The sequence below is a fragment of the Leopardus geoffroyi genome, chromosome D4, assembly GCF_018350155.1.
Source record: "Leopardus geoffroyi isolate Oge1 chromosome D4, O.geoffroyi_Oge1_pat1.0, whole genome shotgun sequence".
Classification (NCBI taxonomy): Eukaryota; Metazoa; Chordata; class Mammalia; order Carnivora; family Felidae; genus Leopardus; species Leopardus geoffroyi.
The window spans coordinates 84,055,210-84,080,262 of NC_059342.1; the positions used below are offsets into that span (position 1 = coordinate 84,055,210).

At 38.0% G+C, this 25,053-nt stretch overlaps 2 protein-coding genes across 4 annotated transcripts in view; both read right to left on the reverse strand.

Annotated features, from left to right (window-relative positions):
* Positions 1-6,784, reverse strand: part of GOLGA1 (golgin A1) — a 48,969-nt gene extending 42,185 nt beyond the window's left edge. Inside the window, exons 1-3 of one of the 2 annotated variants that reach the window (XM_045467331.1) lie at positions 6,615-6,784; positions 5,749-5,798; positions 4,357-4,662 (exon numbers count right to left, since the gene is read on the reverse strand). In XM_045467331.1, coding sequence (XP_045323287.1) covers positions 4,357-4,491 — 135 coding nt within the window. In that variant the 5' untranslated portion in view covers positions 4,492-4,662; positions 5,749-5,798; positions 6,615-6,784. The remainder of the gene's footprint in view (positions 1-4,356; positions 4,663-5,748; positions 5,799-6,614) is intronic. The other variant, XM_045467333.1, reaches the window with a different exon arrangement.
* Positions 6,785-12,399: 5,615 nt separating this feature from the next.
* Positions 12,400-25,053, reverse strand: part of SCAI (suppressor of cancer cell invasion) — a 153,658-nt gene continuing 141,004 nt past the window's right edge. For both annotated transcript variants that reach the window (XM_045470235.1, XM_045470234.1), the window contains exon 18: positions 12,400-16,726. In XM_045470235.1, the coding sequence (XP_045326191.1) occupies positions 16,580-16,726 (147 nt within the window). In that variant the 3' untranslated portion in view covers positions 12,400-16,579. The remainder of the gene's footprint in view (positions 16,727-25,053) is intronic.

The window sequence follows — 25,053 nt, forward strand, 5'->3', positions numbered from 1 at the left end:
TTTTCCTTTATAACCACAGTACCATTATCATGCTTAACAAAATTTAAAATATTACCTAACATCTAGTCTTTAGTCATGTTTCCCCATCTTATACTTTAAAGGTGGTTGAAAAATTCACTTTAAATATCCATTTATTTAGAATATTTAGACACTTGCCCAATCCAACATTGATTGAGACCTGGTAAAGTTTATAGCAGTCTCTGGAGGTGGAAGGCCTGGGTTAAAGTCCCATCTTCACCACTTATTAAACAAGAACCTGGGCCAATTAGTCAGTTTCTCTGTGCACTGATTTCCTCGTATGTAAACTATGACCACAAACAGGATCAATCTCACAGAGCTCTGATGAAGGTTAAATAAATCAAAACTTGTCAAGTCCCTAAACAGAGACTGGCACATAATTAGTTTTAAGACATATCACCTATTATTAGTAGCAGAAATTATGATTATTACTGTTAGTGAGACATCCTATTTCCAGCATTGTGCTAAGCATTGGGAACAGAGGTGAGACAGAGAGTCCCTACCCAAAACAGCAGCAGCTGAAGCAGCTACTATTATGAAATGCCTGTTAAGAGCCAGGCATTATGCTAAGTGTTTTATTCACTAGGCAGATAAGAGCTAACATTGCAGGCCTGCAATCACAATCCTTAACAAGGTCTGCTTGTAAGGCTGGCCCTGGACTGGCCTATGGGAACTTAACACTTAAAAGGGTTCCCACCACCCGACAAGAATGGTTCACTGTACCTAACTGTGTTTGTGTAAAAAATATGGTTTATGCCGAACACCCATTTTCCTTCTGGGAGTCTGGAATTTTGGTAAACGGTTGGCAGTAGGTGCCTATGTGAAGGGCCTCCAATAAAATCCCTGGGCACTGAGTCTCTAATGAGCTTCCCTAAAAGACAATATTTTACATGTGCTGTCACAACTCATTGCTGAGGGAATTAAGTGTGTCCTATGTAACTATAGGGGGAGAGGACTCTTAGAAGTTTGCACATGGTTTTCACCAGACTTTGCCCCATGCACCTTTTCCTTTTGCTGATTATGCTTTGTATCCTTTCACTATAATAAATGACAGCAGTGAGTAAAACCATGCAGAGTCCTGTGAGCCCTCCTAGTAAATAACTGAATCTAGGGGTGAACCTTGGGGACCCCGACGCATACATTTTAATAAAGACAGGTACAGTTCCTAAAGATGTGAAACTAAGACACAGAAATAAAATATAGGACCTTGCCTCAAGTCACATAATAACGATGCAGCTGGGAATCAAATCCAGGTCTAACTCCTTAAGCTGACCTTTTTTTTTTTTAAAGTAGGCTTCATGTCCAGTGCAAAGCCCAACATGGGGTCTGAACTCATGACCCTGAGATCAAGACCAGAGCTGGGATCAAGACACTTAACTGACTGAGTCACCCAGGCACCCCGTGACCTGAGTTTTTAACTGCTTCTCTCTACTGCCCTTCATAAGGCTCCCAATTTACTGAGAGGCAAGCAAATCACCAACAATGCAATAGGTGCTATTACAGAGGTAAGTAGGAGACAAGGGACTAAACTCAGCTAGGAGGGATAAAGGGTAGAGGGGGTGACAAGGGCAGGTTGGGTCAAGGGGGCTTCCTGGAAGTAACATGTAAGCAAAGTTTTGAAAGATGCACAAGTCTGTCAGAGGAACTCAAGAGTGAAAGGAAGAGACAAGAGACATTCCAGAGAGAGGAAAGAGCAAGTGCAAAAATCTGTAGGCATGAAGGAATGTTGTCCATTCCAGAAATGCAGCAATTTCAACATGGATGGTGGACAGGTAAGCTGTGCCAAGACCATGAAAGTTTACTACTGCACTATGAGTTTGCACTTCATCGTGAAGGTGATGGGGAAACCACTGAGGAGCTGGACAGACATGAACACACAAGCAATGGAGAGACATGAACACATTTGCATTGGGGAGTTATTGGAGGCAAAGAGCCCAGACAAGCTACCGCATTTTTCCAAGAAAGAAAGACAGCTTGAAATAAAATGGAAGTAAATGTACTATTAGCAATGGAGTCAAGAGAGAAAGTTTGAGACATTTAGAAGACGGAAGCCACAATATTTGTTGACTGGACGCCAAGAAATGGAGGGAAGAGTCTAAAATGCTTCCAAAATTTCATACTGGTGACTTGGGGAATGGAAGTGCACACCTGGAGATGGAGTTAACGAATTTGATTTGGTTCGATTTAGAATTTGAGACACTAGGGGGCGCTTGGGTGGCTCAGTTGGTTAAGCCACTGACTCTGGCTCAGGTCATGATACCGTGGTTCTAGAGTTCCAGCTCCATGTCGGCCTCCAGGCTGACACCTCAGGGCCTGGAGCCTGCTTCAGATTCTGTGTCACTCTCTCTGTCCCTCCCCTGCTCACATTGTGTCTATCTCTCTCAAAAAAAGAAGTAAACATTAAAAAAATTTTTTTTAGAGTTTGAGACACTAGGGGCACCTGGATGGCTCAGTCGGTTCAGTGTCCAATTCTTGATTTTGACCCACGTCATGATCCCAGGGTTGTGGGACCAAGTATGGCATTGAGCGCCTCACTGACCATGGAGCCTGCTTGAGATTCTCTCTTTCTCCCTCTGCCCCTTCCCCACATGTATACACTCTCTCTCTTTAAAAAAAAAAAAAAAAAAAAAAAAAGAAGAATTTGAGACACTAGAGGAAAAACATCTCGTTGGAGAAATGTATGCAGTGGGATACACAGGCCTGGAGATAGGGAGTGAAGATCAAAATGCGCACACAGTCAGGACTCCTGGGTGGCTTACTTAGTTAAGCATCTGACTCCAGTTCAGGTCATGATCTCATGGTTCCGGAGTTCAAGTCCCACATCAGACTCTCTGCTGTCAGCACAGAGCCCACTTCAGATCCTCTGTCCCCTTTTCTCTGCCCCTCCCCAACTTGTATGTTCTCTCTCAAAAAAAAAAAAAAAAAAATTAAAAAATGTATACACACTAATTTCAAATAGATTATTTAGAAGTCTCAAAGGAAAGTATTTCCTGAATTCAGACCAATGTCTATAACTGGTATACCTTCAAGATGAAAGACTTCGTTTAGCATGTTACCATGAAGGTAAAGCAGGTACTTCTGCCACAGAACTCAGCACTGGAACTATATCCTTCAGCCCGGGGATCAAATGTGCATTATATTTCCTGGTAAATATAGCAGCCAACAATTTAGATATGGTAATCTTATTGTTCCATCCCAATAACCTAATAGCTTTTGCCATGTAATCTGAGCCAGGACAGGTCATATAAGAAAGGACAAAGAAGACTCATATGACCATGGAAACAACTCAAGTGTCTATAATCAGGAAAAGACAGAGATAAATTGTGGCCTTGTCAAATGCTGAGTCTCAAACAAATGAATCACAGCTTCATGGAACACAGCTTCACTGGAAACAAGGTGAATTTAAAAAAAAAAAAAGTAAGTTCAAGAAGACTAAGGCATACCAGTTTTATAAAGTTCACAAATATGCAACATTAAACAAACTATTTATAAATATGTACATATAAAAAATATATAAATATGTACATATCCTGGAGGACATTTTAAAAGTCAAGAGAATGATATATACAAAATTTAGGATGGGGTTATTTGGAGGGCAGGAAGGAAGAAAGGGAACTGGGAAGGAGCATACAAGTGGCTTCAACAGTAAGTATCCATAATGTTCTATTTCTTTGGATAGGTGGCAACTTAACAAGCATTCATTTTATTTTTATGTTTTATACTTTACATTTATATTACATACATTCTTTTACATATATGTCAAGCATTATAAATAATTTTTAAAGAAGTTATCTGACTTAAAGAGGATCCTATCATATGCCAAAAACACACTTCCAGTCCTAAGGCTTGACATCTACCTAACACAAGAGCATCTTCATTTTTTTGAAATCTTTCCAAAAACAAAGACACTTTACAAATAAGGGACATACTGCAGTCATCGGTGTCATCTTTTCATCAACCTTCCCCATAAAATAGTGCACTCTGGCTAACTCCACACCGTAACTCACAAACCATGTTAAGCAACAATGACTTAAAGGATATCTGTCTGCGGTGACAATAAGCCAAGTCTTTTTGAGAAATAAAATATAAAACAAGATGCACAAGGTATAAAAAGTGTATAAGAGGACATTGTAGAGAATACAAAAAGGGACTTGAAAAAATTAGGAAAAAAGAAATAGAAAGCACCTTAGAGTAAGAAGAATCAGATATAAACCATACATAATCTTGCAATTTAAAAAAAATATTTAAAAGAACATCCAGGTGTCCTGAGGATTCTCTGAATTATTTAAAAATGTATCAAGACTGTGCCAAATATTAGAAACTAGAGAAGATACTTACAAAGTCATCTCCTGAGTCGGCTCCCATAGAGGCAACCGATTCCTTGCTCACTGACCGTGGGATCCGAGTAGCACCTCCTGGCCTCTGGGCCACAGCAGTCTCTTCTGCTATTTTCTTCTTTAACTTTGCAAACATTTTTGCTGTGTGGCTATCCTGCACTGATGACCAGCTTTTGAAACCACCACAGTAGTCTAGTCCTTAGGCCAGCAACCAGGACTTCAGAGACTGGTGCCTAAAAAGTTCCAGACATCCGAGATAGCTGCATTCCCACTTAAATGTGGGCCAACGGCTTACAGAACACAGTATCTAGAAATCAGATGAAGGAGAGATCTAAGTTAAACACAGGAGAGATTTCACAACTGACTTGCTATGTTAAGCTTCAGGTTTCAAAATTAAGTTTCCTAATTTTACATGTACATTTAATAGAACACAATTGCTAAACATTGAAAAAGCACTCGGGTACTTCATATGCATAAACAGGTAAGGAAATCCAGTCTTGAGAAGATGAGGTAATCTGCCAAAGAGTGTGTGGTTAAGTGGAAGGGCTGGTATTTGAACCGAGGACTCTGACTCACAAGTCCTTACTCTTTCTTTATTACACCACGTTGGCTATGGCATATAACACACTTTAGTAAAATTTCCCAGAGTACACATTAACATCACATCATGGCTTGGAATCCTTCCCGCAATATTAAGTTTAACTACAGTTTACTTTTTTTTTTTTTTAAGATGAAGACAAAAATATGTAACTCAATATGGGGATAAAGGTGTAACATTCTAATGTTCTAAGACGGTTTGCAGTCAGCTGTTCACTAGAAAAAGCCGACAACCTAGAAAAAAAAACCTCGCAAGCCAGACAACTATACTATAGAGCACCAGATACCTTTACACATTTCCGGGAAATGCTGCACGGTTCTCTTTAAGGGTGATTAAAATGACCTGAAATCAGGGGCGCCTGGGTGGCTCAGTCGGTTGAACGTCCGAATTCGGCTCAGGTCATGATCTCACGGTTTGTGAGTTTGAGCCCCGCGTCAGGCACTGTGCTGACAGCTCAGAGCCTGGAGCCTGCTTCAGATTCTGTGTCCCCCTGTCTCTCTGCCCCTCCCCGCCCCTGCACACACTCTGCTTTCTCCCTCTCTCAAAGATAAATAAACATTAAAAAAAATGACCTGAAATCGGTTTCTTCTTAAGAATGTTTTACATGAGATTCAAATGTTTTTTCCTCCCGGTGTTGTATGAAACACTAATATTCCGGTTCCAACCTTGACTTATATCCATGTTTTGTGGAGGATACCTAAGCTCTGCTCTAAGGTCTACAAATGACTTCTGAGCACTTCAGATTATCCATTTAAGTCTGTGCAACTCTTCAATGTCTGTAAACCACCTACTCACCTGGCTTATCTGCCAGATTTAAAACAGCTTGGAGGTCAAAGCATTCTGTCCTGCATGAAAACAAAGATAAAACGCATTGGGTATTTCAAGTGTAAGGCCAAAATGTTGGGGGGGGGGGGGTAGTGGAAGAGGAGAGAGGGAGGATTAACCAGGGGACAGAGGGGAGAATCTGTCACTGCAACAATCCTCAGTGGGCGACCTTCCTTCACCCTGGTCTCCTTTGCATTTGTGATCTTTCCAAGACCTGCACTAACAGGCACAAAGAATAGAATCTCTCACTGGTGCCTAAATTCACTTCACCTTGGGAGCCCTAAGCAAAACCAACTTGAATGAAAGAAATTAAGGTTTCCCAGGGTATTTATTTCTTAGTTGATTCTGGCAGTCACACATTGTTTACCTGGCCACACCGGGGGCTGTCCAGTCACAGAGACTTGACTCACACTAAAAAGTCGCTGAGAAAAAGAATGGCTAAATTGGGTAAAAGACAGCTGCCTAACGCCCAGGGAGGCAGGCAGGTAACTTGCTAAGGGAGTCTGGATCCCACTCATTCAGGCTCCTTCGAGAACCTGCGTTTGGACTGTCAGAGAAAAGAGGGACCCAAACGTCTCTCCCATTTGACAGCAAGGAAACTGAGACCCAGACAGGAGTGACTTGTCCAAGGTCGCTCAGGGGGGGAATCCTGAAACTTACAGGTTCCAGACTCCCAGGCCCGGCAGCCCCTGTGCCCCCACCCCCGCCCTTTCAGAACCCTGGCACCGCCCCCCGCCTTGGGTCTTGGGCAACCCCGTCCGGGCCGCTCTGGGGGCAGACCGGGGCCACCGGGAAAATGAGGGGTCTGCTGGCATTTCCAGCCCCCGCCCGCGCACCTGCCGCTCTCTGGGCAGCCGGCAGAGCCCCGCCTCCGGGACCTCTCGCGAACGCCGGCCCGCGTCACCAGCCCCCACGGCCGGCCGGCTAGCAAAGCAGCGACCCGGAACCGCACCTCCACCAGCGCTCCGGAAGTGGCTGCGTGCGGGGCGGGCCTGCCGTGCGCATGCGCCCGCTCGCGGTCTCCGCGAACGACTTCCAGATCTTTGGGGCGGCGGTTGGGACGGAGCCGCTGGAGGGCGCGGGCGCGAGGCCGGGCGCTCCTTGAGGCCGGCCTGCCACGTCAGCCAGAGGACCGACATGTGGACGATGACTGGGTGGCCAAAGCCTTTCTTGTTGTTGTTGTTGTTGTTGTTGTTTTAAGGGGGCGGTGCGGAGCGGGGGGAGTGGGAGGAGCCTGCTGGCAGAAGGGGAATCCCCCAATTGGTGCCGTGGGGCCAGCGTGTGCTGTGAGGTTTAGAAACTCCTAAGGCGTGACTGCGCTCAGCCGACTGGGAGTTTCCGTTCCGCTCTCCGCATCCCAATCCCACTGCACCGTACACGGCCCTCTTGTCACTTTGTAGTAATCCCTGCAAGCCTGTGGCTCCAGAAATTAGAACTCGGTCTTCGCGCCTCGTGACTGAGTGTTGTAACTTTTGTGCCTATGACCTACTGCAAGTTATACGATTTATATCGCAACCCAGGACACACATAATGTACCATTGATAGAAGCGCTTCCAGAATCAGGCCCTTATATAATGCACTTCGATATATTGCATTTCACTAATAAACAAGCTGGTGGCAGCCCACTACGTTCATTTCGGATCTTCTAATGGGCCTCCAACTTTCGACAGCTGAGCAAAGTCCAGAGAGGCAAAACTGCCTCGTTCAAAGTTACCCTGCAAATTGGTAGCCTACGTCGGGTCTCTGGACTCCTCAGTGCCAACCAAGACAGACATTCTACACTTAAGTCGCTCTTGTTCTTGACCAAGACCCAAAACCAGCCGGAAAGTCAGCAGCTTCCACCCTCCACCTCCCAAACAATCTTCCCTCCGCGTGTCTCAGTTTTGACCACCGCAAGCAGGGCGGTGGAACAAACCAAGACTAGGACTCCAAAGAAAAACTTATCAACTAGAAGATTAAACATTGAACCTACGGACTTCAAGACAGTCTGAAGCGTCTGAGGTGTTACCTGAAAGAAGCAAACCCTAATAGTTTAGCACGTATGTTAACAATCCTGAAGAAGGACCAAAAATTTTAAGCAAATAATGTTTATTTTTATATTGATGATACACTTAATATACACGTGGATTCAAGATACAAAATTCATTTACAAGAGTTCACACCTGATGAATGTAGTCACATTCCTAAAGAACATTTATCAATGCAAAAATGTTTTCAATACACTGACAACAAAAATCAAATATTCTGTAATCTTATTTTTCAATAAACATCAAAACAACAATGTTTAACTTTCCATCCTCTAGCGTTTAAGTGCCCTTAAGGTGGCAGGCACTGTAGCAGAAGAAAACATTGGAAAGACAAGGGCCTACTGAATCCACTCTGCAGAATCACAGTGTTTACTCTGAAATTCATTTAGTGAAGTAGTTAGTGAAAGGCTTGCTATCCTTTATGACAAATCACATATCATACAAGAGTCAAAAGTGATGAACTCAAGGAAATAACATGTTTCAGTAACTCCTCAGTTTCTAAAATCTATGAAGTATTAATCATAACAGACACAGCAGTAAAAGGCTACTGAAAAGGAACACAACAGGAAGACATCTTTAGGAGTATGTATGTATGGCTTAAGCAATTCAGAAACACAACAAATAAGACTTTCACAATACCACAAATGCTCAAGTCAAATGATAATTGACGATATAATTTTCCCCCTTAGTCATTGGTAGTAAACAGCCCCTTTAAAATTTATTCTACTGGTAACATATAAAACTAATGAATCCAAATGGTTTGCTGTCTCACAGAGCTGAGTTGATGAATTTTGATCTAAAATATTAACCCACAATACTAAAAATTTAATACAAATGAGCAACAAGACTATGTCTCAAGGATTACAGTGATTTATCAATAGCTAGATAGGCAACCGAATAGCTTCGTTATTTGCACACGGATTAGCAGCACTTGGATAAGAACTGTTACATGAAAATTATTGTGCTTCAATCTCTTGAGGAGAGCTAATAGATATAACTCTATAATCCCTATAGTGTTACAATTCTATAACATTTCAGTTACAGACAAGCACAATTTTTAAAAAGTATTTCACACTACCACAAAATCAAGTAATTGTATTCTCCAAATGTAATTTCTGCTATGATTGAAACAAGGGCATTTATGCCTGATATCCATAAGCTAGATAGTAGGTTCACCATTATTTTCAGGGAAAAAGATCAAACACAACTTATTTTAACTCCTATTTGATTAGCTTAACTTTTAGTGATGATTTGAATAAAGAAAAAGGATATATTCAACTTGACAATGGAAACTGATCAGAGAAAATAACAATGTGGACTGAAATGACAATCTTTAAAGTAAGAAATGATTTATAACTGCTTCATCTGATTCAATGATTAATAAAACCACTATTTGTACTGGTGCTACACATGAAGATAACCTATTTGGATAATTTCCTTGACTTGTAAGCTCTACTGTGAAAATGTTAGGGCATTGTATCTGCCTAAGTCCTGTCTACCTCAACTGGGAGAAGTGTCCAAAATATAAGACTCTCTGATTGTTAAACAGCAAGGTTTATTAAAAACAAACAAAAAAAATCATTGGAGAACTAGCCATATGGTCTATGTGGCAAAAGGAATGTATTCAGAGAACTAGAAAAAGCTACAAAGTCCTCAAATATTTTACTGAACTGTTAAATTTATTTTTAATAAGATACTAAGAGCTAAAAAAAAAAAGCAACACACACACACTCTCATTCTTCAGGAAATAATAAAAATTCTTATTGCCCTAAACATTCTAAGTAATTTTTTTTCTGCAGATCTTTAATACATCACAACACATAATTTAGGAGGAAGTCATGACATGCAAAGGAGGGCAGGAATAAAACATTTTTAAATGCAGTGGTTATTTTTCTATGGTTTGGAAGTATTTACTTTGGGATTATCATAATATCATTTCACATTTTATAGTAGTTGATCATACTGATTTGATGTTTGAGAAAACAAATTTTAATGTTCACAAACCTTAATTTTCATCACAGACAAGTGTACATTCACAACAGCTTCAGAAAAGAATGCTAGTGATAAAAAAAATTTAAATACTGTTTACTGCAGACCTGTAGGAAGGCTAGCTATAATTCCTGATCTCATTCTGAAAGTGATAAAATCACTCCACTCTATTAACTTTCATTCCATAAGCCTATCAGAAAAGTAAAAGTCTGAACCCTGAAATTACCAGTATCTCAATAAACAATACTATGCCCAAAAAGATGATTGTCTAGGAAAATATTCCTAATATGTAGTATGTTTTACGATCAATTTCAGGCTTAAGTGAATCTGGAGTGCAGAATTAGTAAGATATACTTCAAACTATTTAAAAACTCTGAATCTGTTTGAATAATGTTTTTAAAAAAATCACACTGCTGACAGTAGTTTGAGAAGTAATAACTTTTAAAGAAAACACAAAAGAAATTAACAAAAATATTTTAAAATTAAGAAATGGGGTTTCAGTGATTAATAACAATGTTATACAGAAATGGAATTCTCAAAAGCTACACCAACCTAATAAGTGAAAAATACCAATTTTAGCTTAAGAAAACATTTCATATTTACAGACTTATATTTCTATGGCCCCAACAAATTAGTTTAATTTAATGCATGTATCTTTACTCAATTTAAGGGTATGTCCCCCTACGTCATCCTGACACCCTTCCCCTTCGATAGGTGATTGATTCCATTCACACATCAATTATTTTTCCCTAAACACAAGGCATGCTTAATTAGTCTGCTCAAAAACTCAGTGAAGCTGGAACACAGTGTAATAGAGTGTTTTGAAATTTTAGTTTGAGGAAGATGAATTGCCTTTTTTTTTAAAGGCAAAGTGGTCACGTTATCCAGGAAACACTGGGAGGTTCAGCATGAATAGGAATAGCATATCAATGTCTAAGAGCACAGAATGGGGGAAAGGGCTTGGCTTCCTAAGCATTCTTACCTTATTTAACTGCCAAGTAACTGGCTTTACGACTGTTAAAGACAGAGGTCATAGTCACAATGTCAATCTCATCTACTGCACTTTTTGTTGCTGCTCCTTTCCTCAAATTAACGTCCATACTGCGCCTGAGTCAGTTCTGTGAATTTTAAATAGCATAACATCTGCTCTGCTACTCCAACTGCAATAAATGATTTGGTTACTAAAACAACAGAATGTTAGACACTATGGACATTTTTCACTGATTTTTCAGAAATAGCACATTACCAAATTTTAAGATTTACTCAAGAAAAAGGCAATTATAACTTTATTTTAAATTTAATACTGTAATTGAGAAGTGTTATGAATAGTTGGGATTTTTATTACAAAATATAGTGAAGAGGCAAATGTGACATTTGTTGGGTGGTAAAACTAACTTCTCTATTTAAGAAAATTTAATATTATATCAGATTCAGTCTCTGAAAAATAATGGAGCAAACAGTTGTTTTGCAGTTATATTTTATCATGCAAAAATAACCTCTACTTAATTTTTGCGGTGAATGTATTCAAGTGTGTATTAAACATCTCCCACACTCTTCCATGCAAATATACATGCCAGGTGAAGACAGGAGTAACTGAGAATCGATGCTCTATGATATTCCATAGGTTCATATGTTGGCACTGCACATATTTACTATCGTCTAAAAGGATATCCCCCCGCCCCCCCCCCCACCCCCATCATCCTTGGTAGCGGTTTGGAGGCCCGGATTTTATAGCACGCCATGCATCTAATATTAAGACTCCTATTTCATGTGTGAATATATCATCAATTTGCAGAACACAAGTGGTCTCATAGAGACAAAGAAATACGACTGGAGGCATTTTATTCACTGCAAGCATTTCCTCAGATGAGCCTACTCATCTCTGATATGCAACTCCGATAAGAAAAATCTAGAGTAGGAAATGCCAAGACAGGACTAAATTAATCACAGCTGCTGCAAATATACAGATTAATACTCTCCTGTTCCTTATTAAATCCCACCCCACCGAGGTAAAGCCTTCCCCTTGCTAATAATGCCCCTTTCTCTGCCTCACAGAGACAGATATAAAATGAGACACATTGGTGAAAAAACTGTTCCAAAATTAAAATTTAGCATCAGGTATGGGCATGGCAACTATAAAACAAATCTCTCAATTTAAAGGACAGTTTCCTATCTATCTTGTAATGTGATCAAAGTCATTTTTCCACAGCCCCTTAATTCTTAATATAAATACTACTCAGTAATAATACTCAACTATGGGTCAAGAAAATAAAGGACTAATATAGTTTAAGAACCTGCTGGTGTCTCCATTTCACACACTAAGGTTTTTCAGGTTTATATCTAATTTGTCATCAGTTTAAATGGAAATTGGCAGATGATTTAAAGCTAAGAATATCCTGCTTTCTTTTAAGGTTTTCATATCCTAATTCCAACTCCAAATTAGCCAATTTTACCCAAACACAAGCCCCTCAAAATAGAGGCTCATGAATGAGATACAGCCACAACCTAATTACAGCAGCATGAACAATGCCACTATGATGTCCTCACAGAACTTAAATAAATTCAGCCCACAATGGGTATGGGTATATAATATACACATACTGTATCACTGCATACCAATATATTTACAAATCTGTACATATATACAAAAAAGTATACACAGAGATTGCATTTAGCATCACAAAAATATACACATGCGATTACAAATAAAATAGGATTTTCAAATAAATAAGGTCAACAAAAGAGCCCTCAATGTAAATACCCTTTATACTCTCCAAACACACACAGCAACATACACACCCAAAATATCACCAGGAGATTCATACCATTCATATTCGTATCAAATCTTTTTACTCACTTAGGGTAGGGAGGTGGTTCTGAATCACTGGCACTAGCCAAGTCTACACACCTTGGCACCTTACTCTATTTCCAGTCCAGAATGTTCTGTATATATCAGGCTGATTACAAGTCCCCGTGGATTACTACAAGATTTTTCAACTGAGTCCAAATCCCTTCTAAGAGACAAAGTTACGAAGTCATACTGGTCAGAGATTCAAGTTGGAGAAGAAAGCTAAAGAAAACCCCACAATTGCTATATGAATCAGATTGGATGCTTTTTCCTCAATGAAACTCAGTACAATTACCACCTAATCTGTTTCAGAGAATTCTATTACAAGGAGAAAATAAGGGGCAGTAGCCACAACTAAGGAAAAAAAGAAAACCCAGATCCTGTATCAGGAAAATTTCAGCCACGACTAGATTGCACTTTGCTTCTATAATCTCAAAACATTTCAACTTGGTAAAAATATAAAGGGTACAATAAATTCTATGTGCTTTGAGAGGTTTTGAGAGCACCACTTCCTAGGAGGAAAACACACACACACACACATACAAAAAATATATCCTGGCTAGAATCAAGACTAAATTGTTTGGCTTGGGGATTTCTTATAATTAATAAAAATTTGCTAGGGATGACTGATTTCCTGGTTTCAATATTTGATATAATTTTAAAATACCATAACCTTTTGTGCCAAAATATAAATCTCTAATTATTCTTTTCTTGTTCATTATAGAAATCAACCTGAGCTACTAGTAAGACTGGGCTGAGGTTAGGAGATTTGAGTTTCAGCTCTAGCTCTGCCACTATGAATAAATCTATAGTTTTTTGGGGTCTCAGATTTCTCTTCTGAAAAAGAGATAAAATAGCTGCTTTACCAACTTCAGAAATACATAATTAATGAAAGGGAAAATAATTCCGTTGTGCTTAACATTGTTTTGTATGTAAGTGACTTCTTGCAATCTTACGCTTTGTTTCGTTTGCAGTGATTCTTAAGGGAGGTGAGAGACTATCAGAATCTCCAGGGGGAGTTTGTGCAATTTGAAAACAAAGAAGTGCTTTTTCCCATTGCTTTGCTTTGTTCTTAGTTCCAATGTTTAAATTTCTATGAATTCTAAAATGAAATAAATAAAGGGCTTAATATTTTTATATTTATAAAGGGGAGCAGTATGCATTGAAAAAGAGATTAGTTGCCATCGTCTATAGGTGATTGTCCTTTTATATTTCTTTTTCCTTGATTAAAGTAATGTCTTAAAATGTAGAAGCTGGGTGATGGGTATAAAACAATTTGCTAAATTCTATGTTTGCCTAAAGTTTTCACAATAAAAAGTGAAAAAAAAAAACCATGAAGTGTTTGCACAAATGTAATCTCAATAAGGCCTACCCTGATCACTCAGACACTGTTTGTCCAGAAACAATTGAATCGTTTCCCTTACCATGCTCAAATTTTCCTCATACTACTTATAACTGTCTAATATAAATTTACTTACTTATTATGTTTATTGCCTGGCTTCTCCTCCTAAAATGTAAGCTTCATGAAGACAAGGAATTTTAAACCTAATTTGTTTGCTTTCCCAATGCCTAGACCAAAATCTGGAGTCTAGCTGTTGTTCAGTACCATGTTCTTTTGAAGGCATGAATGAAACAACGGTTTAGAATTTTCTAGCACAGTTTTCCTCTCTTGAAGATTCAAGATCACTTTGGCTCACTTTAGATTTTTAACTACCAATAGGAAATTACTATCAGCTCAAGAAACAATGTCATCATCTAAACTTGTGATTTCTAAGACCCCTTGTTCTTGGACAAACATGTTTCTAATTGCAAAAGCTCTAATTTCTTCAAGAGATTAGTTTTTACATTAACTGAGACCCAAATACTTTTGTGAATAAAGAAAAGTTAAATATGACTTAGAAAAGAAAATGTTCATGCTAAAATCACGGAAACTAGTTTTCCAGGTGGCAGGGGTAGGGAAATGAATTATTTGGAATCCAAATTTTAATTACAGAACCAGAGAACTGAATAGGACCTTGGGTCAATGCCTTTGTTTTATAGATGAGAATACTATAAAACAGAAACATGAAGACACTTGTCAAAGGGCATAAAGCTAGTTACCAAGAAAGCCAGGACAAGAACTCAGGTCTCCTAGTTCTCAGATCAGTGTTCTTTCTGCTAAAAACAGGTAAGAATAAAGCTCAGGAGGATAAATACTATTTTAAGCATCAGAAGTCAGAAAAGCACGTGTTGTTAGGTATGTTACTGGCACAGAACTTCAGGGGAATTGAAACAAGAGGTCAGTCTATTGCTGTAATCCAGGTGAACACTGTTATGGAAGGAAAGCTATTAAGTTTATTAAGGTACTGAAAAATGGGAAAAACAGTCTTTATCTGATAAAGAAAAACAACCCAATGGGCAAAGGAAATCTCCCTCCAGGATAAATTTTCTAAAGCTTTCTGAAATAATGTTTAAAAGAACAAACAAAAATAATGAGAAAAAATTAATGAAATATCACAAAGTCCCCCAAACCTAAGAACAATGATTTCAAGATTTCAGATGAAAAAAATCATCAAATTGGAACAGGTATACGAATAAGTTAGACCCAAATAATTTCCTATGCCTGAAATGAAAGCCAAGCTAAAAATATTACAGTAAAATTTCCCTAAGGACACAGGAAAGAGGCACCAAAAGCAATCACCTTATGTCCCCTGGAACTGCCAGAGGTAGCATGTGAGCCTGCACAGAAAATTAGGTAGAAGGGCTTTTGATTCATAGATTTCGGAACTTGAATGCTGTCGAGTCAAAAGAAGGGGGAAAAAATCCAAAACATCATAGCTAATGCGTATGAAATTATGAAGGGGATGACAGAGAAGAAAGAACACAAAAATCTTTATATTATATACTGAGTCCTATTTAAAATAATAAAAAAAAACTTGTGCATGAATATAAAATATTAAATATAAGGAGTTCTTAAAAATCTTATTTCCAAATTGTCAATGCAAAAGTTACTTCCATTTTAAGCTAAACAATTCAGTTGCCCCCAACTAAAATTACTGACACCTCTGACTTTGAAGTTTCATAAATGTGAACTAGGCAAAAAGATTATAAACTCTGTACTATATGCCACAGCCTTCAATCTGGATAATCTTTAAACCTGGTATCGTGAATTAAGAGTTTAAATAGAATTCCTCATGGAAAAATCGTATTATGAAACCAACAATCTGATTTTCTGACTGAAATACTTTTCGTCATTTCCAGTATTCAGATTATAAAGAAAACAAAATATGCCAGCACAGCTCATGATAACACAGGGATCACACATTCCAAGTGATATTTATCATCTTAAGACTCCAATTAAAAATTTAAGATGCAAATCGATCCTATACAGTTTCCGAAATTGTGACAGTATTTAATGAATTAAATGATTTCAAAAATTGCCTCGATTATTCTTCAAAGAATCATACATTTGACTACCCTACTAAGTTGGAATGAAAAGAAATATTATGGAAAGACTCTGTTCTTGATTTTTAATAGTCCATGCTGGCTAGTTTCATCTTTGTGAACAATGAGATATTTCCTAAATCCACACATTTAAGGTCCAAGTATAAGAGCTGGATTTTCCTCATTATATAAAAATAAATGATTTACTCTTCTGAGGGTGAGAACAGTGACTGTTTGTGTGTAGGCTTAAATGTTGGAGGTAAGCAGCTGTACCTCAAAACTGAAAAGTAAAAATTCCAAGATTAATTGAGTTTTTTAAAAGACTTGAAAGACTGTATTTTAAAACGGTTACCCTAAAAGTTTGACCAATTTTTGTTTGTTTTTAAAATGGTGGCCTTAAATTAAAAAAATTAAAACTAAGTAACACCACTATGTGTCTGTCATCACATTATAAAACTGCACCATGTAAAATCTGTGGCAAATGAAAAATTGTTTCAACAAGAGGGTTTTTGTTTTAATAGTCATCTATGGTACTCTCGAGGAACACGTTTCGAACATCCAGAATGGACGCTAATTCCAGAATGTGCTTCTGGAGATGAGGGTTTTCCACTGTTTCATCCCTCGGCAGCTGTGGGTATGATTCTGGATAATTTCGCGTTTCCTGGTAGGCAAAGAAGAGAAAAGTCAAGTTTTATAGTTTAATGAAAGAAGTTATATACAACATTAACAGCATTAGAAATAACTTAGTATGTATTTCTTTCCTTCATATTAGTATGATTCTTAATAGTAGTATATCTGTTGGACATATGAAATTGCTGACATTTGGCCACCGTGACCTTAAATGACAGTTTCATATAGTTCAACCTAATATATTCATTTAGTGAGTCATTTCACAAGTACTTATTGGGTCCTATCATTTCTGAGCATTCTGTTACTTGTAGAAATCATATAATTCCTACTTGTTATGGGAAAAGTCCTTGCACATACAGGATTTTAACAAGTAATTGTTAAATGAATGAATAAATAGATGTTACAGCAGAACTCAGAATGAGAGGAAAGACATGAGAAGCACTGAAAAAGGCAAATTAATGAGGCTTGGCAATTACTTATATGACGGAGGTATCAACGATGGCTGACTGTAAGGCTTTAGGAACAGGTGACATAAGACAAGAGCCGGGATCCATTGAGAGAAAAAGAGAAGAGAGGAAATAATTTGGAGAGAGTATAAAGCTTCAGGTTTTTGGTATATTTATTTGAAATAATAGGGTAATACAAATTGAACTGCCCCTCAACAGGAATTCGAAAATTCAAGTCTGCATCTCGGAAGACAGGTGTGAGCAGTATATGTAAACATGCACATAATCTGCATGGAGATAAATATTAAACCAAGAAAATGGATGAGATGTCTAAGAATATTAGCAAAGAGAGTGATGAAAGAAAAAAAAAAGAGTCCCTAGAAAGGGAGAAGAAATAATAGCAGGAAAAAAAAAAAAGGAATAGTCAAAGAAAAAGGGAAAAAAACCAACTTTTTGTAATTTCATGGAAGCAAAAGAAAGAGAATTTTAAATATCAGGTTGTTCTCACTTGGAAATTCTTCTTTACTTGGTAATTTCTATATATTATAATTTTGCCACTCATTTAAAATTCCCTGGAGAAATAAGTCACTACTTTTCTATGCATCCCACATGACAGTTCATATACTCAAATGTCACTTTTATCTCTCTTCAGCTTGTAGGCTTTACTCATTACAATTATAAAGACCACATTTTTGTATTACCGCACTAAATATTATGAGGAGAGACAAAAAAAGAAATGTTCTAAACCCCTAAAAGAAGAAAAAAACAAAAAACAAGAACTACTGGTGGACTATTGTAAGGTGAACAATTCTCTCAGCTCACACAGGGCTGAGAGATGTTTGAGTTCTGACCAAACACCTCCTAGAGTAAAGAAGATTTATCTGTGGAAACAGAGGACATATGAAAGACATCCCAGAAACATCATCCCTTGTCGTATATTGATAAGCTAACATTACTCTAAAATCTACCTTAAAAAGCTTGAAAACAAGCCATGAAAAGGTCAAAGAGGGGTGCTTGGGTGGCTCAGTTGGTTAAGGATCTGAGTTCAGCTCAGGTCATGATCTCATGGTTTGTTAGAGTCCCATATGGGGTGAGTTCATGTCCCACTTTGGGTGAGCTTATGCCCTGCTTCAGGTGAGCTAGAGCCCCACTTCAGGTGACCACAAGTAGTACCACATGGGGTGAACAAGAGCCCTGCTTTGGGTGAACATGAGTCCCACTTCAGGTGAGCCCTGCTTCTCTCTGTTTCCCTCTCTCTCTGCCCCTCATGGGATTCTCTCTCTCTCTCTCTCTCCTTCTCCCTCTCTCCCTGCCCTTCATTCACTTGTGACCTCTCAAAAAAACAACAAAACAAAACAAGTCAAAGAAATGTGCAAGTGATTTAACTCCTGCTAGAATAAAGTCCAACATTCTTTAAAGAAAGACAACGAAGTCTAGAATTCAACATCATAAAACTCACAATGCACACACTCTAAGAAAAATTACTAAACATACAAAAAATTAGTAATACAAAACCCCTAACCAGTAGGAAAAATCATAAAAACAAAGCTGTAAATGATAGAGAATATAGTATTGGCAGACAAGGACTTTAGCTCTTACACATACATTTAAGGGCACAAAGAAAACAAAATGAGAAGAGAAATGGAAAATATTAAAAGAACCAAACAGAACTTCTAGGAATGAGAAAAATGTAATTCCTGAAACGAAAAACTAAATGGAAAGGATTAACAGCATATTAGATGCTGTGGAAGAAAACATCAGTGAACTTGAAGACAGCAATAGAAACTGAAACAGAAAGAGACTTTTTTTTTAATGAGGAGCAAATGAAGTGATCTGAAGGTTAGTAACAGGTTGTCTAATATATATGTAACTAAGTTCTAGAGACAATGGAGGAAGAGAGAAAAATATTTGAATAAATCAAGTATTCCAAAATATTCCAAAACTATTCCATATATCCAAGATGCTCAAGGAACCCCAAGAAAAAAAGAAAGAATGAAAACCCTATCAAGGTACACAATTACCAAATTATAGGAAATCAATATGAAGAGAAAATCTTAAAATTAGAGAAAAAAGAAAACACGAATTACAAATCACAGTAATTAATAGAACGGCATTCAGAAAATCAGTAACAATACAAAAACTGTGAACTACATTATAACAGATATTTACAGAACTCTTCATCTGACAATATGACAGTAGCAGCATGTATGTTTATTTCAAGTGCCCATAGAACATTTACCATAATAGATGACAATCTGGATGATAAAGCAAGTCTCAGTAACTTAAAAGGACTCAAACCATAGTAGGTATATTACCTGACCACAAAGGAATTAACAGAGAAATCAGTAAGATAATGATAACTTGAATATTTAGATACAAAACAACATATTCCTACATAACCCATGGTTAAAAAAAAATCAAGAGTAACATAAGGACTGTTTCAGAGAAATAAATAATGAAAGAACTAATCACCACCAGAACTGCACTATAAGAAGTGATAAAAGGGGCGCCTGGGTAACTCAGTCAGTTGAGCATCCAACTTTGGCTCATGTCATGATCTCATGGTTCATGGGTTCAAGCCCCACATCAGGATCAGTGCTGATAGCTCAGAGCCTGGAGTCTGTTTCAGATTCTGTGTCTCCCTTTCCCTCTCTCTGCCCCTCCCCTGCTTGTGCTTACACTCTCTCTCAAAAATAAATAAATAAACATTAAAAAAAAAAGAAATGATAAAGAAATTCTATAGTAAGAAAAATGATATCAGATGGAAAATCGAGTACAGAAAGAAATAAAATAAAATAAAATAAGAAATAAATAAACACACACACAAAAAAGTAAAACAACAGAGATAAATCATTAGTGATGTTAACATAAAATTCTAAGACAAAAACCAAACCAAACCTCAATTAATTCAAATGAAGATAAAGGCAGCAGAGAAAGAAAAAAGGTATAAACCACAGTTAGGACAAATAGATAACAAATAATAACATATTTAAATTTTTTTTTAATGTTTATTCTTGAGAGAGTGAGTGAGACAGAGCATGAGTAGGGGAGGGACAGAGAGAGAGGGGGATACAGAATCTGAAGCAGGCTCCAGGCTCCGAACTGTCACTACACAGGCCGATGAAGGGCTCGAACTCACGAACCATGAGATCATGACCTGAGCCAAAGTCAGATGTTCAACTGACTGAGCCACATAGGCGCCCCTAAATAACAGCATTTATTTAAGTCAAGCTATGTTAAAAATTACATTTATTTATTTATTTATTTATTTATTTATTTAATGTTTATTTATTTTTGAGAGAGAGACAGAGTGCAAGTGGGGGAGGGGCAGACAGAGAGGGAGACACAGAATCTGAAGCAGGCTCCAGGCTCCAAGCTGTCAGCACAGAGCCCGACGTGGGGCTCGAACTCACAAACCGTGAGATCATGACCTGAGCTGAAGTTGAATGCTTGACTGACTGAGCCACCCCGGTGCCCCTAAAAATTACATTTAATATAAACATAATTCAAAACTAAAAAATGTCAAAGGAAAGGTAGAGATTGTCAAACTAGAAAAAAAAAGCAAGACCTAACTAATGCTATTGAAAAGAAATCCACTTCAAATAAATATAAAGAGAGCCATAGGTTAAAGGATGAAAAAAGATTGGTCATGCAAACACAAACCAGGAGAAAACAGGTATGGTCATATTAATATAAACCAAATAGACTACAGATCAAGGAATACTGCCACACATAACAACAGACATTGCATAAATGAAGGGGTAATTTCAACAAGAAGATATAACAACCCTACGTATGTATGAACTCAACTTCAGGGGTGCCTGGGTGGCTCAGTCAGTTAAGCGTCCAACTCTTGGTTTCGGCTCAGGTCACGATCTCATTGTTCGCAAGCTCGAGCTCCGCGTTGGGCTCTGCACTGTCAGCGCAGAGCCTGCTTGGGATACTCTCTCCCTCTTTCTCTGACCCTCCCGCACTTGTACTCTCTCTCCCAAAATAAATAAACATAAAACAAATAAAAATAAAAACAGCTTCAAAATGCACAAGCAAAAAACAAAAGCAAAATGAGAAACCAACCAATTCACAATGACAATTAGAGGTTTAGATATTCCCCTGTTAGGGATAGAACAAGCAGACAGAAAATCAGTGAGAATACAGAGGACTTAACACTGCTTCAAATAGTTCAATAACAAATTGAATGAACTGACATTTATATATAACTCCATCTAATAACAGAATACCCATTCTTTTCAAGCACAGATAGAACCTTCATCAAAATAATTCATATGCGGAGTCATAAACAAGTCTCAATGAACTTAAAATTATTTAATAACCGTATTTGTTATTTTTTTAATGTTTATTTTTGAGAGAGAGAGAGAGAGACTGAGCACAAATAGAGGGGTAGGGAAGAGAGAGAGGAAGACACAGAATCTGAAGCAGGCTCCAGGCTCTGAGCTGTTAGCACAGAGCCTGACGTGGGGCTTGAACTCACAAACCACGGGATCATGACTTGAGCTGAAGTCGGACATTTAACCAACTGAGCCAGCCAGGCGCCCCTAAACTTAAAATTATTTAAATCATACAACTAAAGCAGTGCTTTAAAGGTAAGTACTTGTATTAGAAGAGAAAAAAGGTTTCAGATCTAAGATAAAAAATACAGAAATTAAAAGGGCAACTTAAAATGAATGTACAGTTGGGGCACTTGGGTAGCTCACTCAGTTGAGCAGCCGACTTCGGCTCAGGTCATGATCTCCTGGTTTGTGAGTTCAAGCCCTGCACTCTGTGCTGACAGCTCAGAGCTTGGAGTCTGCTTCAGATTCTGTATCTCCCTCTTTCTCTGCCCCTCCCCTGCTGGTGCTCTGTCTCTCAAAGACAAACATTAAAAAAATTTTTTTTTAAAAAGAAGAGAGAAAAGTTTTCAGATCTGAGCTTAAAAATATAGAAATTAAAAGAGGAACTTAAAATGAAAGTACAGTTGGGGCACTTGGGCAGCTCAGTGAGTTGAATGCCCGACTTTGGCTCAGGTCATGATCTCATGGTTTGTGAGTTTGAGACCCACATTGGGCTCAATGCTGTCACTGTCAGTGCACAGCCTGCTTTGGATCCTCTGTCCCCTACTCTGTGCCCCTCCCCCGCTTGTGCTCTCCCAAAAATAAATATTAAAAATAAATAAATAAATAAATAAATAAATAAATAAATAAATATCAAAGTTATGATGGTCATTTAAAAAAAAAAGATAGATAAACCATAAAATACCTGGGAATAAATCTAACCAAAGAGGTGAAAAATCTATACACTGAAAACTATAGAAAGCTTATGAAAGAAATTGAAGAAGACACAAAGAAATGGAAAAAGATTCCATGCTCATGGATAGGAAGAACAAATATTGTTAAAATGTCGATATTACCCAAAGCAATCTACATATTCAACGCAATCCCTATCAAAGTAACACCAGCATTCTTCACAGAGCTAGAACAAATAATCCTAAAATTTGTATGGAATCAGAAAAGACCCCGAATAGCCAAAGCAATCTTGAAAAAGAAAACCAAAGCAGGAGGCATCGCAATCCCAGACTTCAAGCTATACTACAAAGCTGTAATCATCAAGACAGTATGGTACTGGCACAAGAACGGACACTCAGATCAATGGAATAGAATAGAGAACCCAGAAATGGACCCACAAACGTATGGGCAACTAATCTTTGACAAAGCAGGAAAGAAGATCCAATGGAATAAAGACATTCTCTTTAGCAAGTGGTGCTGGGAAAACTGGACAGCGACATGCAGAAGAATGAACCTGGACCACTTTCTTACACCATACACAAAAATAAACTCAAAGTGGATGAAAGACCTCAACGTAAGACAGGAAGCCATCAAAATCCTCGAAGAGAAAGCAGGCAAAAACCTCTTTGATCTTGCTCGCAGCAATTTCTTACTCAACATGTCTCCAGAGGCAAGGGAAACAAAAGCAAAAATGAACTCCTGGGACCTCATCAAAATAAAAAGCTTCTGCACAGTGAAGGAAACAATCATTAAAACTAAAAGACAACCAACAGAATGGGAGAAGATATTTGCAAATGACGTATCAGATAAATGGTTAGTATCCAAAAGAACTTATCAAACTCAACACCCAAAAAACAAATAATCCAGTGAAGAAATGGGCAAAAGACATGAATGGACACTTCTCCAAAGAAGACAACCAGGTGGCCAACCGACACATGAAAAACTGCTCAACAACACTCATCATCAGGGAAATACAAATCAAAACCACACTGAGATACCACTTTACACCTGTCAGAATGGCTAACATTAACAACTCAGGCAACAACAGATGTTGGCGAGGATGTGGAGAAAGAGGGTCTCTCTTGCATTGTTGGTGGGAATGCCAGCTGGTGCAGTCACTCTGGAAAATAGTATGGAGGTTCCTCAAAAAACTAAAAATAGAACTACCCTACAACCCAGCAATTGCACTACTAGGCATTTATCCAAGGGATACAGGTATGCTGTTTCGAAGGGACACATGCACCCCCATGTTTATAGCAGCACTATCGACAATAGCTAAAGGATGGAAAGAGCCCATATGTCCATCGATGGATGAATGGATAAAGAAAATGTGGTATATATATACAATGGAGTATTACTCGGCAATGAAAAAGAATAAAATCTTGCCATTTGCAACTATGTGGATGGAACTGGAGGGTATTATGCTAAGAGAAATTAGTCATAGAAAGACAAAAATCATATGACTTCACTGACATGAGGACTTTAAGAGACAAAACAGATGAACATAAGGGAAGGGAAACAAAAATAATATAAAAACAGGGAGGGGGACAAAACAAGAGACTCATAAATATGGAGAACAAATTGAGGGTTGCTGGAGGGGTTGTGGGAGGGGGGATGGGCTAAATGGGCAAGGGGCATTAAGGAATCTACTCCTGAAATCATTGCTTCACTATACACTAATTTGGATGTAAATTTTAAAAAATAAAAAATAAAGTTAAATTAAAAAAAAGATAGCTAAATAAATAAATAAAATGAAAGTACAGTTGACTTTTTTTTTTAACAGTAAGTACCCAATTTAATCACTTTGCATCCATACACAGACCCACATATCTTCACTTACATATTTCATCACATAAAGGGTCCACAATTCTCTGCCTTGCTGAAATAGATGTCTCTTGCAAGGGTTTGTAGGTGATTTTCTTACTTATTTTCTGGTCGGGTAAATTCAGTGCTCATATTTCTGCTGTTTGCTTTATTTTTTTTAATATTTTATTTTTTTATTTAATTAAAAAAACTTTTTTATAATTTACATCCAAATTAGTTAGCATACAGTTGACTCTTGAACAATGCTGGGGTTAGGAGTGTCAACGCCAGCATAGTTGAAAATTCACGTATAACTTTACAGGGTGCCTGGTTGGCTCAGTTAGTAGAGCATGCAACTCTTTTTTTTTTTTTTTTTTTGGATTTCGGAGTTGAAAGTTCGAGCTCCACACCGGGTGTAGATATAACTTGAAAAATAAAATCTTAAAAAAAAGGAAAAAAAGAAATCCATGTACAATTTTAGAGTCCCTAAAATTAACCAATAAGAAAAACAGGGGAGCGTGGGTGGTTCATTTGGTTGATCATCCATCCGACTCTTGATTTTGGCTCAGGTTGTGATCTCATGGTTAGTGAGTTCAGAGCCTCACATCAGACTGTGCTGACAGCACGGAGTCTGCTTGAGATTCTGTCTCCCTCTCTCTCTCAAAAATAATTAAATAGGAGTGCCTGGGTGGCTCAGTTGGTTAAGCACCTGACTTCGGCTCAGGTCATGATCTCGTGGTCCGAGAGTTCAAGCCCTGCGTCAGGCTCTGTGCTGAAAGCTCAGAGTCTGGAGCCTGTTTCAGATTCTGTGTCTCCCTCTCTGCCCCTCC